This window comes from Callospermophilus lateralis, chromosome 1, assembly GCF_048772815.1.
Source record: "Callospermophilus lateralis isolate mCalLat2 chromosome 1, mCalLat2.hap1, whole genome shotgun sequence".
In the NCBI taxonomy this organism is placed as follows: Eukaryota; Metazoa; Chordata; class Mammalia; order Rodentia; family Sciuridae; genus Callospermophilus; species Callospermophilus lateralis.
Window position 1 is genome coordinate 159,222,722 of NC_135305.1, and position 17,473 is coordinate 159,240,194.

The window sequence follows — 17,473 nt, forward strand, 5'->3', positions numbered from 1 at the left end:
GCAGAGCACTTGCCTGATGTATGAGGTCTTGGGTTCTGTCCCGAGCACTGCAGGTGGGGAAAAAAAAGACTGTGCTTTTGGCCTGGTTGTGGCACCCCTGTGTCGTTCCCTGGGCTGCTGGCTTTGCTTTGTCTCCTGCCCTCCCCAATGGGATGGATATATTTAAATCAGTAAGATTGACTGGTCCCCTGGTTATTGTACCTTTTTCCTTCTAAACTATTATTTTAACTTAAATAGAATGATTGTGTTTTCATCTTAATTTCCCAATCCTCTTGAAGGGATACTATGGGAATTAATTTTCAGAGAGGAGGAGAAGTAGTCACTGAATGGGGACCTGTGGGGGCTTGGGTCATGGCTGCCAGGGATCTCAGCCCTGGTGCTCTGATCTCAGCACTCAGCTCAGCCCGGGAAGCTCAGTTACCACCTGGAGTCTGCCCCAGCCCCTCGGCCTAGGCACAGGCCGGCCACTTGCTGTATTTCTTTTATTTTATTTTTTGAAGTTATATTATTACAAAATGCACAGGTAATGGACTTGTAAAACATGTCAATGAAAACATGTCGGTGAACACGTTGTAACGCATGCGTGTGCATCCCCTTCCTGGGTGAGAGTGGCCTGTGCCCCAGGGCTGCGACAATCCTGCCAGAGGGAGCTGTGCTTCTGCACCTCGGGGTGGTCCCTTGCTTTTCTTTCTGATTACTTCCTGAACCTGTGTCATTGTACTTGGTGATTTTTGAATTGTATGTTTTTTCACTTTTTGGTACTGGGAACGGTACCCAGGGGGCCTTAACCTCTGAGCCTTTTTATTTTTTATTTTGAGACAGGGTCTTGCCAACTTGCTGAGACTGACTTTGAACTTGCCATCTTCCTACCTCAGTCTCCTGAGTTGCTGGGATTACAGACCTGTACCACCATACATGGCTTGGGTTTCATTTTGATGGGATTGTTTTCTGACAGTCTGTGGCCCTGGCTTGAGAAAATCAGTGGTTCCCAGGAAGAAAGCATCAAGAGAAAAGTCAGAATGCTGTTCTATGTAAATTGAGAGCTGCCTCTCCATTTAAAAGAGGAACTTTCAAACATTACCTTTTCAAGGAAGTTAAAGGTTTCTTTCTTTTTTGTTTGGTCTTCAGATTTGGAACTTGGCAACCAATCGCCTCACTTTCCTAAATTCTTTCAAAATGAAAATGTCTGTGATTTTAGGAATTATTCACATGACTTTTGGTGTCACTCTGGGAATATTTAACCACTTGTAAGTATAGATCGTTTTAAAGCTATGTTTATATGCCAAGTTTATAAGCCCTCTTAACCTTGCTTCTTCTAGTAGGCTCTTTGGATTGAGTAAAGGGCAGCTAGTGTGCTCTGTATTAGATATTACATGAGTATGTTTTTAAAAAAAATTTTTTTTTATTGGTTGTTCAAAACATTACAAAGCTCTTGACATATCATATTTCATACATTAGATTCAAGTGGGTTATGAACTCCCATAAAAATTTTTTTAAATACGTTTTTTAGTTGTGATGGACACAATACCTTTATTTTGTTTTATTTGTTTTTGTGTGATGCTGAGGTTCAAAACCAGCACCTCATGCATGCAAGGCAAGCCCCATACCTCTGAGCCCCAGCCTTGGCCTGTACAAGTCTGTTCTGATCACTTAGGTTTTGTGGGCATGGGTTGGTTCATCCAGCACGTGTTTGTTGAGTGCATACCCGTACCCGGCACTGTTTTAGGCACAGGGGACTCCGCGCACAGGAGAGCACAGGAGAAAAAGCCCTTGCCCTGATGGAGCTTCTGCTCAAGTGGAGACATTTGCCATGTAAATTCAAGTCAGGGATGAATTTTGTCATATTCCTTTTTTATTTTATAAATTGAAAACCTCTTTGTCTCTGTTATTTACAGCTAGTAGAATAAAAATAAGAGGTTGTATCCTTTTATTCCTGTTCATTCTCATCTCTGAACATAATTGGTATTATTTCACATTGTAACCTTAAGTCTTAACATGATCGGAAACTTGGAAAAACTTTTACAACAGCCTCTTTGAGATAGGGCACTTTGATACCAGATTCACTAGTAATTTGTGGCCTCACTTTAAGGAAAGAAATGAATCTGAAGAAAGGAATAAAGCAGGAGGTTTGGTGGAGTCTGGCACCACAGTCTTGGTCATTTCTACTATTCTCTCTTTCCCCCATGGGAAGATCTGCAGCCCTGTGTGAGTCATCACAAGACCAGGGTATCACCCTAGTGTGGCTCTTCTTGTTTGAGTCAGAATTTCAGCTGCTCTTGCTCTTTGCCTCTTCTACGCTTGTCCCTGGGTAATGGATGCTTGTCTTCCAGGCACTTCAGGAAGAAGTTCAACATCTTCCTGGTTTCCATCCCGGAGCTCCTCTTCATGCTCTGCATTTTCGGATACCTCATCTTCATGATTGTCTATAAGTGGCTTGTGTTTTCAGCAGAAAATTCCAGGGAAGCTCCCAGCATTCTGATTGAGTTCATCAACATGTTCATATTCCCAGCAAGTGGAACAAGTGGCCTCTACCCAGGGCAGGTGAGTGATGTCCCGTTTCCCCCTAGGACTCCCCCAGAAGTCTCCCTTCTCCCATTTGTTCCATCCGCACAGCTTGTGGAGGTGCTAGTCATAGCCTTCCGGGGGACCTGGGAGGCCTCGGTGTCCCTGTGCTGTCACCAGAGCAGGCCAGTCTGCTGTGCTAAGGCACTGCTCAGGCACTTTCTGTAAGTGCCCAGTGTCCTCCCCAAGGACGGCAGGGCAGGTGCCACTCAGCATGCTGTGCAGAGACTGCGGGTGTTCAAAGAAGCGCCAACCTGGGGACCTTTGCTCTCCTGAGCTGTCTTTGTCCTCAGTCCTGTGCACCCCCTGAGGGAGCATTTCCAGTTTTCTGTGTTCCATGGAGAGAGTTTTAAGCAGGTTTGAAGCTCCACACACAGCTCTGGGCTTTGCTGGCAAGCTGCACATTTGAAATCTTTGAACTTTTTGAGTTCTTACTTTTTGTGTGTGTGTGTGCGCTTATGGTAATTGGGGATTGAATCCAGGGCTTTGTGCGTGCAAAAACTGAGCTATTTCTGTGGCCCTCTTGAGTTACTACTTTTATTTCTGTTTCTCTTCTTTGTGGTTTTAAAAAATTGTATTTCATCATTATCTTATAGAAATGTAGAGTTACATAGGTACATGTAAATGTGTAAGGTCATTCAGTGGAAAGAGGCCCTGTGGCAAGATCAGTGAGGAGAAGCTACCTGAATTCAGCAACTGCTGCACACTTGAGTGTGTGTATGTCCCTTGATAATTGGTTCCTTCTCAGTTCTCACAACAGCTCCACCAGCAGGTGGTGTCATCCATTTTGCTGATGACAACCTGTAGCTCATGGTGGACCCAGTAACTCCATAGTTGCTAGGGCTAGGGCTTGAACCCAGGTCTACGCAACTCCACAGCCCAGTACTTCTGAGGTGGTTTTGCCTGTGGCTGCCACCTCTCTGGGTGTCTCAAGGAATGCATTGTGTTGATGGTGCAAGGACAGTGCAACCTGTGCCCAGCCATACATGTGCCCCAGGAACCTATTTTTAACATGGGGACAGCTACTCAGGGTAACAGGCACAGGATAGCATGCTGCCAGTTTATCACATTCTCCTCGGCATCCTCACAGCCACACCAACTGCAGTAAATGAGGGAGCGGGCTGGTCTGGTTTTGGTGTTGGGGACAGAGCTGAGAGCTTGTGCATTCCAAGTCTGCACTCCACCACAGAGCTGCACCTCGCCCCTGCTTTGCTCTTGAACTAATTCTAAGCAACTACAGAGCTCTGCTTGTTTTTTGTTTCTGGTACTGGGATGGAACCCAGGGGTGCTTTATCACCAATTACATCCCCAGCCTTATTATTGTTTATTTTGAGAGGGTCTTGCTAAGGTGCTGAGACTGGCCTCAGACTTGCCACTCTCATCTCAGCCTCTAGATATCTGGGATTACAGGCCTATGCCACTGCACCCAGATGTCCTGGTTCTGTTTTTGTTTTTACTGGGTATTGAAAACTCAGGGGCACTCAACCACTGAGCCACTTAGGGCTTTGCTAAGTTGCTGAGGCTGGCTTTGAACTTGACACTTTCCTGCCTCAGCCTCTTGAGCCTCCTGTAATACTCTGGATTACAAGCTTGTGCCACTGTGCCTGTCTGTTTGTTTTTTAAGACAATGTTTTTGCTTTTGTTCTGAATGCTATTTCAATATTTTCCATGTATAGAAATAAATCTAACTTATTATACACTCACATTCCTCAAATAGTTTTTTTTAAAATACCTTTCTTTTATTTATTTTATGTGGTGCTGAGAGGATCGAACCCCGTGCCTCGTGCATGCTAGGCAAGCGCTTTGCCACTGAGCCACAGCCCAGCCCTCAAATAGTTTATTTTATAATAATAATTTTAAAAACCCAAGACAATTGAGTGTAAAAAGACATTTTGCTTGTGTAAAAAGGCATTTTGTTTTCTCATTAAAGATGTTTTTAGAAAATTATAGCTAGAGTTTGACTCCATTTAGAATTTTCCAAAACTCTTTTTATTGCCCTAAGACAAAATGATACTTCACCAGTGTGTCATTGCTGTGTTCCTTGGCTCTGGTGTTGGGCTGAGTTTCTGGCCATGAGTGGAAGGATCCGCTGGCAGATAGCATGTGGTTTACAGCTCTTGGGTGTTCCTTGCCCAGGGACGCTGTGGCTGCTCTTCCCTAATCCCATCTCGTCTCCTAGGGACTGTGTTTTGTATCTATATTTTAATTGATCTTCTCCCTTGTGCACCAACAGGAGCACGTCCAGAAAGTGCTGCTGGTCGTCACAGCGCTGTCTGTTCCTGTTCTCTTCTTGGGAAAACCACTTTTCTTGTTGTGGCTACACAATGGGCGGAGTTGCTTTGGTGTGAGCCGGGTAAGTGTGACTCCAGGTGTGTGTCACCAAGTTGTGAGCATGTCTTTCAGTTATGCCAGGACTGGTGTGGGTGCTTTGCAAAGCCAAGCTTCCTTTATTTAGCACTTTGGTGTCGCCTGCTCTACAAGAGCCTGAAGAGCTTGTGAGTCCTGGACGTATGGACCCAGACTGCCCATGAGCCTGGTGTGAGCTCATGAGCTCAGCCCTTCTTTACAGCTTATTGTAATTATAAAGCTTTTTCCAGATTTTTACCTCTTAACTTTTTCTTTCAATTTTTTAAAAAATAAATAATACAACTAATTATTTAAAATGTAGAAAATGGTATCCTGGCTGGGCATAGTAGTGCATGCCTATAATTCCAATAAACTGGGAAGCTGAGGCAGGATTGCAAGTTCAAGGCCAGCCTTGACAACTTAGTGAGACCTGTCTTAAAATGAAAAACAAAAAGGGCTGGGGATGTAGCTCAGTGGTACAATCCCTAGCACCAAGAATAAAAAAAATTAAAAAAAGAACTTAGTTCTCCCATCTGGTTATAAGCAGTTATCATGTATGTTGAACTTTTCTCAGACTGACTATTCTCCTATATGTCTAGTTTTCACTCTTTAATCATCAAGTACAGTACAGTGACAATGTCCTGCACTACTGCCCATTCCTAGAACGCCTTCCTCTTGCAGAACTGAAACCATACCAATTCCTCTTCTCCTCCTTCCATAAACCCTGGCAGAACTCTGTTGTCTGTTTCTATGAATCTGACCAAGCTTAGTACCTCGTAGAAGTGGAATTATATACTTGTCCTTTTGTCTCTGACTTCACTTAGCACAACGTATTCAAGTTTTATCCATGTTTTAGCATGTTAAAATTTCCTTTTAAAGACTGATATTCCGTTGCCTGGATGTACCATGCTGTGTTTATCATGCATTTGTGGTGGACCTTGGACTGTTTCCCACTTTGGTCTATTGTGAATAGTGGTGCTGTGTACATGGGTATGTGACCATCCCTCTTTGAGTCTCTTCCTTCCATTCTTTTGGGTACATTCCCAGAAGTGAAGTGCCTGGTTAAACCGCACGTTTGATTTTTGAGGAGTTGCCACACCATTTCACCATTTCCCACTGCCTTACTAACATTGTCTGCTCTCTTTCTAATAAAAGCCAGTCTATTGAGTATGAAGTACTTATTTTCTTTCAGAGAACTTTTTTCTCAGAGAGCTGAATTGTTAAGAGAAACAAGAAACTTGGGTTTTCTTGCAACCTTGTAATGTTAGAGCCTCTGACTCTGCTCTTTTGCTTGGTAGAGTGGTTACACGCTCGTAAGGAAAGATAGCGAGGAAGAAGTTTCTCTGCTGGGAAACCAGGACATAGAAGAGGGGAATAACCAAATGGAAAATGGATGCAGAGAAATGACGTGTGAAGAGGTAATCTTTTCATTTGCTATTGATAAACTTAGATAAGCAATGAAGCTTCTATAGGGATAACCATCATAACAAAAGTGATAATTATCATTTCAGAAAACAAGGCAATGATCACTTTTAACTTCCCAGTGCTCTTTGGGTCACACTGATGGTGACAGAATGGAGGGGTCTGGGACATCACTCTGTCGTTTCTCCTTTACCCTGGGATCTGCTGTGGGAACATTGCTTCTTGTGCTTAAAGGGACTTGGGGTGTCATGAGCATTGCTGATTCAGTCAGAACCCTTCCATAGCTGTGAGAACTAGAGACCTGGTTTGCACTGATTTCAAAGGGAAATGTACCAACTCACATCGGAGAGAACAGAGTTACTTTCAGGAAGTTGGTTGCAGTTCCTGTCCTCTCATTCTGAGAGGCCTTCCCTGGGCTTTTTCTTTCTAAGTTTGCTATATGTTCTGAAGCTGGTTGGTCCCATGATGCTAAGCCGTGGCCACAGGTAGCTCTGGGCTTATTTTCTCTAGCCATTCTCTTTTTGTGGCTAGCACATGGGCCTGTGCTTGCTAGGCACGTGCTCTACCTTTGAGCTGTACCCTCAACCCTTTTTTTCAGTCTTTCAGTGGGAGGGGAGACACTCTTATTTAAATACTGCAGTAGGAGAAATCCCAGGGAAGGGCCCTGATGCGCCTGCTGGCATCATGTGCCATCCTGACCAGTGGCTGCTTTCCTTATTGGCACAGCCATACCTAAAGGCAGCAGAGTTTGGCTTAAATGATAGGGATTTGTTTCTCACAGTTCTAGCAGGATTTCTGTGGCCAGCTGCTTCTGCCGAGGTCTCCCCCTCAGCTCGCAGAGGGCTGCCTCCTGTTGTACATGGCGTGGTCTTTCCTGGAGTCTCTTCCTCACCCTGTGGGAGCACCAGTCCTGTTGGACTAGGGCCCCACCCTTAGGACCCCATTTGACTTTAATTATCTTTGTAAAGATAATTATAATTATCAAACCGTCACTTTGGGACAGAAGTTCAGCATGCATTTAGGAGGCCATAGGTCAGTCCACAATGGCTGTGGCTGGAGAGCAAGGCTGGTCAGGGAAAGGGCAGGCCCTGGGCAGGCAGGATAGAGCATGTGCACTCCTCTATCTGCCTCATTTTCTTGGCAACCTTACTGGGCTTCTTATTAAGGACAAAAAAAAAAAAAAAAAAAAAAATCTTAAACTCCACATTTTTGACAATATTATGTAATTTAGTGTTTTATTTTGAGATTATTAATAATTTCATAGAATCATAGAACAATAGAATGCAGAGCTGGGCATCTTAAGAGGCATCTTACCCAGTGTCCTGCAGCCTTTCTGCCCTCAGGACCCTCTTCTGGTGTCCTGGGGCCTTCTCTCCACAGCTCTCGGACCCAGGAAACATATCTTCGGATTAGCGTCCCCTTAGCCTGTGACTCCTGTCATGTGGTGTTGGGTGATTTCTGAGGCTAGCCTGGAATCCTGTGGCCCTCTCTGAGGATGTGGTCATGGCAATCACCGTCTAGTTCTGCACTCTCCGTTTACATAGGGAAACTGAGGCTTGGGTAGGGGGGCGGTAGAGTGGGGAAGGGGATGGTGAGTTCTGATCATGGGGCTGGTCAAACTCACTGTCCTCACCCACCAGCCTATTCTCCTGTTCTTCTGTTCTCACTGCCATCCCAGAAGCCAGTGCTTTCCTTGTGGTCCTGCAGGGACACACTCCACAGTGGAAGCGGGCACTGGAGGCAGAGTCTAACCTTTTGTGTCCTCTCTCCCAGTTTAATTTTGGAGAAATACTGATGACGCAAGTGATCCACTCCATTGAATATTGTCTGGGCTGCATCTCCAACACTGCGTCCTACCTGCGGCTCTGGGCGCTCAGCTTGGCTCATGCACGTGAGTTATGGTTTAGACCCACAGTCCCCAGCCCCTGCTGAGCAGGCCACTGCAATGCTGCGGGCATGGGGGCGTTTCAATTTTGAACAACTCAGGCACTGAGGGGTATTTTAAGTTTTCAAGGGAGACCAGCACTGTCTCTTGGTTAGTGTGTGCTAGGACTGTTGAGTTGTATGGACTCGACCACTTAATAGGCAGATCCATTGGCTCTCTTGGCTGAGGTGCGCCATGAAGACCATCTTGGAGACGTGAGGGCTTTGGGAAATGAGAAGGTTTAGGGACCTCTGGCATAGACACTTTCACTCTGCTGCTACTGTTTCTGATTTTTTTCCTTGCCATTGCTTTGTTTATTCCTGCCTTAGGAACACAGTAACTCATTTAAAGTAGGTCCTAACACAGTGCAGAGTCCCAGGGTTTGTTTTGCTTTACTTTATTTTTTGGTTCTAGGGGTTGAGCCCAGCTGTATTCTACCACTGAGCCACATACCCAGCACTTTACTTTGAGACAGGGTCTCACTAAGTTGCTTATCACATTGCTGTTGCTGAGACTGGCTTTGGATTTGTGATCCTCTGGTCTCAGCCTCCTGAGTCTCTGGGATTATAGGCATGCACCCCCACGCCTAGCTTGAGTGACAGTTTTGATCATAGGCAGTCCCGTGGTTCTGATGTTTTGTGAGTTTCAGTTTCTGCAGTTTATTTAAGTAACACCTATTCCCCAGCAACACAGTTCAATTTTTAGTTTCCATGGTTCACTGTGAGGATGTGTGTGATGTGTGCTTTGATAGCTGTAGTCCACAGATCACACAGATGACACACCTGGGCTTTGTGATCAGAGGCCGGTCACATCACTTCTTCTGAAGCCTGTGGGTGGTTGGTCACTGCATCTGCATTCAGTCCATGCACATAGTCACATTGCCTCATTGTCCAGTGGTAATTCCACAGGAAAGTTTTAAAAAGTGGGTCATCACAGGGAATTAGCAAACCAAGAGGAGAGGGAAGCAAAGGAAAAAAATGACAAAGTGAGGCCCTGGATTCAATCCCCAGAACTGGGGTAAAAAATAAGTAATGAGGATCTGGTGGCCTAGAAGTGAGGCTGCAGATTTGCAAGACAGTGAAGGAACAGAACCCAGCGTCGGAAGCCGATCAAAACCTAGGAAAGAAGGTAATTTGCCAAGTATAAGAAAAGGCACTTGCCCCCTCCCCCCAGTTGATTGCTCAGTTGGCCAAGTTACACATGGGAAGCGCCAGCACTGCACCCATGGACTTTAGGGGGCTGGTGAGTGTATGCATATGTGTGTGCGCTTCAAAAAAAAGAAAACACTTTAATACTCAACGTTTCTAATCTTCTTAAAGTGAATTTACTTTTCATTTTCATTTTCAACCAACAGAGAGTTTTATTGTTTTGACAAAAAGTGAACTCTGCCAAATGATTCCTTTTCAGAGCTGTCTGATGTCCTGTGGGCCATGCTGATGCGAGTAGGCCTGCGAGTAGACACCACCTACGGCGTCTTGCTGCTGCTCCCGGTGATTGCTCTCTTTGCAGTTTTAACGATTTTCATCCTTTTGATCATGGAAGGGCTTTCTGCATTTCTTCATGCCATACGCCTCCACTGGTGAGTTGGAGATGTGGCTGAGGAGCTGTTGTTTAGAATTCTGATTCTCCAGTGAGGGAAGCCCCTCCCACCCATACATCTCAAGCCTAACACAGGCTGGTCTTTTCTTTGTGTGTTTAGCATCTGGGCTGAGGTCCTCTGAGTTAAAATTTTAGTTCTTTCTAAAATGTTATTGGTAGGTTCTGAAATGTTGTTATTGGCAAGTGAGAGCAAATTATGCCTGTATACTAATCATGTATAATTCAGGCTTCTAATTCTCCTCAGAGTCTAGCAGATTGCTTTATTATAAAAGCCTCTTTGGGCAGGGGTTGTAACTCAGTGGTAGAGCGCCAGCCTAGCGTATGTGGGGCACTGGGTTCGATCCTCAACACCACATAAAAAATAATAAAAGTATCGTGTCCATCTACAACTAAAAATATTAAAAAAAAAAAAAAAAGGCGTCTTATGGCCAGGCGCAGTGGCGCCCACCAGTCATTCCAGCCTCTTGGGAGGCTGAGGCAGGAAGATTAAGAGTTCAAAGTCAGCCTCAGCAAAAACAAGGTGCTAAACAACTCAATGAGACTCTGTCTCTAAATAAAATACAAAATAGGGCTGGGGATGTGGCTCAGTGGCCAAGTGCCCCCAAGTTCAACCCCTGCTACTTAAAAAAAAAAAAAAAAAAATCTTCTTATTTCTTAATGTTTTATAGTATGTATGTTCGACTGTTTCTTTGCATCCATGACCTAAGTGAACAGGAGATTCCCGTTATCTGACCTGATCCTGTGTATCTGGCAGCTTGGGAGGTGGTGGGGTGTGTCAGAGTTGCTCTTAGAAAGCCAGCACCGTAGGGAGGGGTGTCTTCCAAGTAAAAATGTCTATGCCAAGAACGTGTATGGAATTAAGTGATTTTAACACAGGAACATTTTTTTTTTTTAACTTACACATGTTATTTTAAGGAACACAGAAATGTTGTTTCACAATCTTCCACTAATATATATATTTTTTTTATTGTAGGGTAGAATTTCAGAACAAATTCTACGTTGGTGCAGGCACCAAATTTGTTCCTTTCTCATTCAGTCTACTTTCATCGAAGTTCAGTGATGGTGACAACGTGGCATGATCATATTGCTATAACCAATGAGCTTTCAGATTTATGGAGAATATCATGTTATAGAATTTCACATATGTCAAATTTATGATAGGAAAAATTCTGTCTTCATTGATTGCCTTATGACGTAGCCAAATAATTCTGTAAGATATACCTCTTCCTCATATGTTAAATACTTTGTAATGTTTATCAATTTCAGACACATAATTTTTTTGGTTTTTATTATGAGCAAGTGTAAGTTCATGCCAAATGTTATGTTAAAGTTATTTTTTAAAATATAGGATCGGGGGAGAGAAGCCAATTTTGGATGGCTAGTTGAAAATGGTCTTAGATACTTGATTCCTTTTAAACCTTATTAAAAAATACAGAGCTTATTCTGTCACCTGAAGTTGTCAGATAATATTTTCCAATAGTTGAAGTTAAAACATAGTTTTTTAAATAATTTAATGATGGATAATTAAAAGATTCACCTTATTCTGCTTGATCAAAAATATGCAAACATTTTTTATTGTTTGCTACCTGGAATTAACAGTAGAGGATCATTTCTACTATTTCATCTTGTTTTAATAATTGGGGAAATGGGATAAAATAACACACGACAAATGGTTATTCCATTTATATATTTTTAAAAGACTCTTATTATTCATCCTTACAGGAAACCAATTATGGTAATTGTATGTTTGGAAAGATCAACTAAATATTGAGCCTTAAACCCACTGTGGCTGTGGAGGACAGCATGTGGGTACAGTTTGAGCTCAGTGACCAGCCTGGCTGATGTTACTGAACCAGAGGAGTTTGTACCAAGTGAAAGAGTTAAAAGTAATAGTTGTATATTTTTATAGAAAAAGATAAATTAAGATATTTTACCATGAAGAGATTGCACTTATCCTTGAGAATAGTATAAATTTTTACTTTCAGACTAATTCTTAAATAAAGTTCTGATAAGGGTAAAGGTAAACTTTCAAAGACTATTTAGATCAGTTGTAAACCAATTATTAAGCCATTAATTTATAGTCTTGAATTGAAATTCATCTATTCACTTAACATTTAATTTTGCTTGAATTAAAGTCATTCCTGTTGAACATTTTGATCTATTCCATATCCTTGTAAATTATGCTGATTTTTCATATTTTACCTCAATTGATTTTAGATAATTATTTTGAAAAAGAAATCTGACATATTTTCACATTCTTAAAACTGAATGACACATTAAGAGGCTTGTTTGTCCTGGTGCTCCTCTAGCCTGTTCAGGGTAGAGGGTGTGGCCCTTTCATTATAAGACAGGATTAGGGGAGCACTGAATTTAAGCGGATCTTTCAGGTAATTTCATGGCCTGTTTGCTGAGAGTCATGAACTGAACGTCATGTGACCTAGCCATGACTCTAAGTTTAAACCTTTAAAAAATTATAGTAAAGACTCTATGCATCTGCTTGATAAGTGTTACCCAAAGCCAGCTTGTCCTTCATATGGTAATTATCAAGTATAAAACAGTGCTAATGAGACTCCTGAACATGACCCTGCTCTTAAGTTGTTTCTCTGGAAAGTGTAATGTTGGGCACTTGTTTTGGGTGAAACTGAAACCCTAACAGTGCTGTTCCATTGCTTTTCCCTTGGAGCTGCATTCCCTTGTACCTTGTCCTTTAACCGTTTGTTACTGTACCCTAAGGATCTGTGGTAATAACCGAGGTAACTAATTCATCCCAAGATTTCAGGGCACTGTCAGCCAGGGACGCAGTATCTTCTGGAATTTTTACTACCCCAGCTAGTAACTGTCATGGGGCCACTTTTTAATTCCAATGAGTACCTCTTTTCAGTGTATGGGATGAAGAGTGGAGAATCGCTTTTCAAAGATAGTCTATGTAGTGCTTTTTATATAGAATGTAATTATATATATAAAAACAAATTAATAACCTAACTTTTGTGAAAGAACTCTGGAAATATAGTTAACAATGGTGAAATTTAGATACCGGGAGAACTTTTATTTCTTTATAAGTTGCTTGGTTTCCATGTCATATTACCAGAATGGCTGCTGTTTGTTCTGTTTAAAAAAGCTGTGCTAGAATTGTGAGTATATTTTTACAAGATATTTTATTCCCTTGATGCAAATTATCCAGAGGAAAAATGGTCAGTTGTCTGATTGATGCTAAATATGTTTTATCTTTCTGGAGAAAAATGTCACAACAGCCACATCATTCCACTTCCATTCAGATGTTTACTGCAGTGTGTTGACAAGAGTCCTAAATAAAAAACCCAAGGGACTTCTTTATAAAACAGAATATGATTTCACCCTGAATGGTGGGAAGTGCTCATGGTCACTTAAGGAGTGTGAAGGAGGTTGAACCCTGTGGATTTTCCATCTTCCAGAGGACTCTGAAAAGACCTATCTGCTGTCCTCATTGCTGGAGTGCGTTTTTTTTTTTTTTTTTCCAGACAAGGTCTCACTTATGTTGTCCAGGCTGGCCTCAAACTTGTGATCTCCTGCCTCAGTCTCCCATGTAGCTGGGATTACAGGTGCATACCTCTGTGCTGGACTTGGGATGGTTATTTTACAAGATTCTGGCCTCAGTGGTCAATCTGCCATAGCTTAATAAGGCATAGACTCTGTGTAGCATAGGTAACCATTGTTGATCAGTTAAGTAGTCAAGACTTTTTAGAGTTTGACCCATTTTGGAAAACAAAGCCAAAAAAATAACTCCAACAGCAGTTCTGCAGTCTGCATTTAAAAACAATAAATTCCTGTATTAAAAGTTTTAAAGGCATGTTTGCTTGTACACCACGTGGTGTATCTCTAGGGAGGATATTAAGAAATCTTATTTAGATGCTGGCATAAGGCAGTTTGGTGTAGTAGTTTTTCTAGTCGGACCATTGAGGCTGAGCTTTGGTTTAGAATTTTAGGAAATCCTTGAACATTCCACCTATTCCTTGATGGAAAAATCAACAAGAAGGCTAGGTTCCTGCCGTCAGCCCTGTGATGTAGGGGTTTAGCTCCCTGCCAGGGGAAATGATAATGAACAAGTTAGTATTTTGCTCCACAAGTGCATGAAAGGGCAAATCTGCATCTTCCTATCAGTATTGAACTTCCTTTTGCTAATGACAAATAAATACATATATATTTTTAAGATGTGTCTTGCTTTACTATGCCCTAGTTGGCTGCAAAGCCAAAGAGCTCTGCCCCTTTTCCCTAACCCTGAATGCCCAAATGAACCTGGCGGGTCTGGGGGCTCTGCGCCGTGTATTTTTCCCTTTGGTGCCAGGGGTCCACCGTGGGAGTGGCCTAGAGTTGAGTCTTGCCACCTCCGAGATAGATGTCCCCTTTGCTCGCCTGACACGTTTCTTGCCTCAGCTTTCTTACCTACAAAACAGGCATTCGACTTGCAGGTGCCCCGCCACCCGGACTGTCCAAGCTCGGCCAGGTGCACAAAGGGGCGGGCACGCTGTCGCAGCGCAGGCCGGGCCGGGCGCTGGGCGTGGGGCCGTGCGGCCCTCGCGCCGGCCGTTGCCGGGCGCCCGTTGCTAGGGGAGCCGTTGCCACGGACGCCCGTCTGGCTTCTGACTCGGTCTGTCTTGTTGGGCTCCGAGTGCACCGCACAGCGCCATGGACGACCTGCGGGTGCTGTGGATGCGCGACCTTGTGTACTCGGCCTTCAGCATCACTGACCCCCAGCTCTTCGAGGAGCTGCTGAACCGTGACGATGGCGAGGCCGAGGACGTCATCCTGCACTTCCTCAACCAGATGAGCGACGAGGAGGGCGCCGCCACGCTCTTCTTCTACCGCACCGCGGTGCCAGAGGAGGTGGAGGTGGAGATCGGTGAGCCGCCTGCCTGCGCAGCGCGTCACACCGGCGCCTGCGCACGGCGACCCGGACGGGCACCGCCGACCCGGACGGGCACCGCCGCCCCCGCCCGCGCGGGTTTACCGCCCCGCGCGGGTTTACCGCCCCGCGCGGGTTTACCGCCCCGCGCGGGTTTACCGCCCCGCGCGGGTTTACCGCCCCGCGCGGGTTTACCGCCCCGCTGGGAAAGGCGGACCTGGCGTGAAAAGCCGCAGCGAGCCCTTATTTAGCCCTTGCTGTGTACCGGCATAGCTCCAAACGCTCCTATCAACTCATTAATCCTATCTGGTGGGGGTCCTGCCATCCCTGCCCCTCGCTCGACAGATGGGAGGACTGGCACTGAGAGGGCTAAGCACCTCGCCCGCAGGCATAGAGCTGGCGAAGAGCTGCTGTCCAGTAGGAGGTTGTGGACAGGCGGGAGGGCCTGAGGGCATCCTGACCCCGTCTCACCAGGGTGAGAGGAGCTCCCCTTTCTACTTCTCCATGAACCTGAAGTGCTAAGAAGTAATGCTTCCAAATCGGGATTTAAAAATGACACTAATGGTTCAGTGTTCAGGTCGAAACAGTGATCCAGAACCTCCATGGCAGTCGACCACCCATCCCATTGCTGGTCCAGCCCACTCTGAGATAGGTCCAGGGACACCAGGGAGCAGGGAGGCTGGTGCAGAGTTAGATGGGGTACAGGACAGAGTGCTGAGGACACTCGGCAGGACCGCAGAACACAGTTGTGAGCCTCAGCGATCTGCCTCCTGTGCTAGTCATCTCCACAGGACTTCCTGATCCCACACAAGTCCTCTTACAGGTGCAGTTCCAGGCAGAACTACTTTTTTATTTGTATTATTTTTTTAAATAAAGGTACCGGCCATTCATTTATTTTAAATATTCATTCTTTGTTTGCACAAAATAATACATGTATTTATTATGGAGAAATCCAAAACCACAACTAAACAACAATAACAAGTTGCTTGTAGCACTCAGAGAGATGACCACTTGATAATATTTTGGCATCTAAAAACATCCAGTCTTTTTTTCCTCCAAGGCAGAATTTTGCAACCGACCACTTTGTTTTGCATGGTTTCCAATTTAGGTTCATATTATCTCCAAGTGAAACCATAGCTACAAGGACACACTTCACAGGAGGAACTATTTTTTTTTTCCTCTGACAAAGGCTTTACTGACAACTTTCCATACAGTTAGTCAAAAAATAAAAAAATACAGAATACAGCAGACAGTATCTTGTACACTAGAAGTCAATGTAACAGAGTCCCTTCTCATAGTTGTTTAAAAAAAAAAAATCCCGCCCCCCAAATCTAAGAACTTAGTTTTAGTGGTGGACAGAACTTTGTTCCCCTTCAAATAAACCAAAATAACCCAGCAGAGAATTCAAACCAAGGGAGTAGGGTTGAGAAGGGATCAGATTTTAAAATAACTGCTTTTGTGACACAAACATGGAGCTGGAAAAGACAGGTTTTGGGCTAGGCAGAGTCTCTCACTATAACTATCACCATGTGCTCTTCTTCTAGCTTGCCCAATGTCCTCAGTGCTGACTGGACGTACTGCTGTGAAAAGTCGCAGGGAGGGAAGGCATAGAGCATGCCTGTGCTGTCTCTGCCCTTGGATCCACCCACTGGCAGGCTGATCACCCCTGCAGCCTGCTTCTATTTCAAGTAGGAGACCAGGTTCCTGAGAAGCCGCCTCTGTAGGCCTGGCTCCACCGTGGGCATCCCCTCAGTGCCAGGCCCACTAAGGGTTGCCTGGGTGGCTAGGAGCACTGCATAGCCATTGGGGCTCCCCTGTTTGATGCGACGCGTGACCTCGTCCAACTTAGGCTGGTCTAGTCCAAGGCGCTGGGCAATCTTCAGTTGAGTCAGCTTGCTCCCGGAAGAGTGGTCTTTGAGGAGACCACTGATAACTCCCTGGTCCCCCTCTAGGATGTGCATAGATGTTGGAAAGCAGCTGTTTTTCAACACTAGAAGCCCATTCCAACCTAGCTGCAGTGTCTGAGCATACTCTGAAAGAGTCTTTAGTTTTTTGGTCTCATGTTTTGGCTCTTCAAGAGGCTTGGTCTCGGCCTCAGTGGTCCGATGATTGCGGTCGCTCTCTCTTGTCTTCTTCCCGTGAGAAGAGTCTGGGGCTTCATGGTGGTGGTGGTGATGGCCCCGCCACAGGAGGAACTATTAAACATATACTTCAATGTCAGGGACCTTGATACTTCAAAAAATTTACACCAAGACCTTGAAAAATGAGTGTGACATTGGCTTCTTGCAACCCGACAGGGTTAATGGTAGAACGGCTGTTTTCTGCCATGTCTTCTAGAGCATGTTTAGACCTGCTGACTCCTGGCTGGAGGTGCCGTCCTCTGTGGAAGGGGCTTTGAGTCTCACTTCACAGGGTACCCCTTGTTAATTTCTGGCCCCTCCAAAGGGCACTCAGAAATCCTCTCAGCTGTGACCTGTTTCTGGGTCCCTCTGCCCCCTGTCCTCCCTGCTAGATAGGTGAGAATGTGAGAATACTGTCCCTGGTGACTCTCAAGGCTGCTGATCCTCTGAGGTTCCAGAGTTGCCTCATGTGTTGGTTTCTGGCCAGAGGTGGGAGAGGGACCTCTTCTCCAACGCAGTGGCCATATTGCTCTTTACCCTCTGCATATTAAGCCTTCATTCACAAGGAGACTTGAACCATCTTATTGGATCCTTTCCAGGGGTGTCTGGTGTGTCCAGAGG

The 17,473-nt window shown here is 44.6% G+C and overlaps 2 protein-coding genes across 4 annotated transcripts in view; both read left to right on the forward strand.

Moving 5' to 3' along the window:
- The window catches only part of Atp6v0a2 (ATPase H+ transporting V0 subunit a2), a 34,415-nt gene extending 20,376 nt beyond the window's left edge, over positions 1-14,039 (forward strand). For 2 of the 3 annotated variants that reach the window (XM_076870704.1, XM_076871883.1), the window contains exons 14-20: positions 1,129-1,247; positions 2,331-2,541; positions 4,796-4,915; positions 6,207-6,326; positions 8,104-8,221; positions 9,662-9,833; positions 10,827-14,039. In XM_076870704.1, coding sequence (XP_076726819.1) covers positions 1,129-1,247; positions 2,331-2,541; positions 4,796-4,915; positions 6,207-6,326; positions 8,104-8,221; positions 9,662-9,833; positions 10,827-10,932 — 966 coding nt within the window. In that variant the 3' untranslated portion in view covers positions 10,933-14,039. The remainder of the gene's footprint in view (positions 1-1,128; positions 1,248-2,330; positions 2,542-4,795; positions 4,916-6,206; positions 6,327-8,103; positions 8,222-9,661; positions 9,834-10,826) is intronic. The other variant, XM_076871413.1, reaches the window with a different exon arrangement.
- Positions 14,040-14,515: 476 nt separating this feature from the next.
- Dnah10 (dynein axonemal heavy chain 10) overlaps positions 14,516-17,473 on the forward strand; it is a 114,765-nt gene continuing 111,807 nt past the window's right edge. The window contains exon 1 of the mRNA XM_076869509.2: positions 14,516-14,729. Coding sequence (XP_076725624.1) covers positions 14,516-14,729 — 214 coding nt within the window. The remainder of the gene's footprint in view (positions 14,730-17,473) is intronic.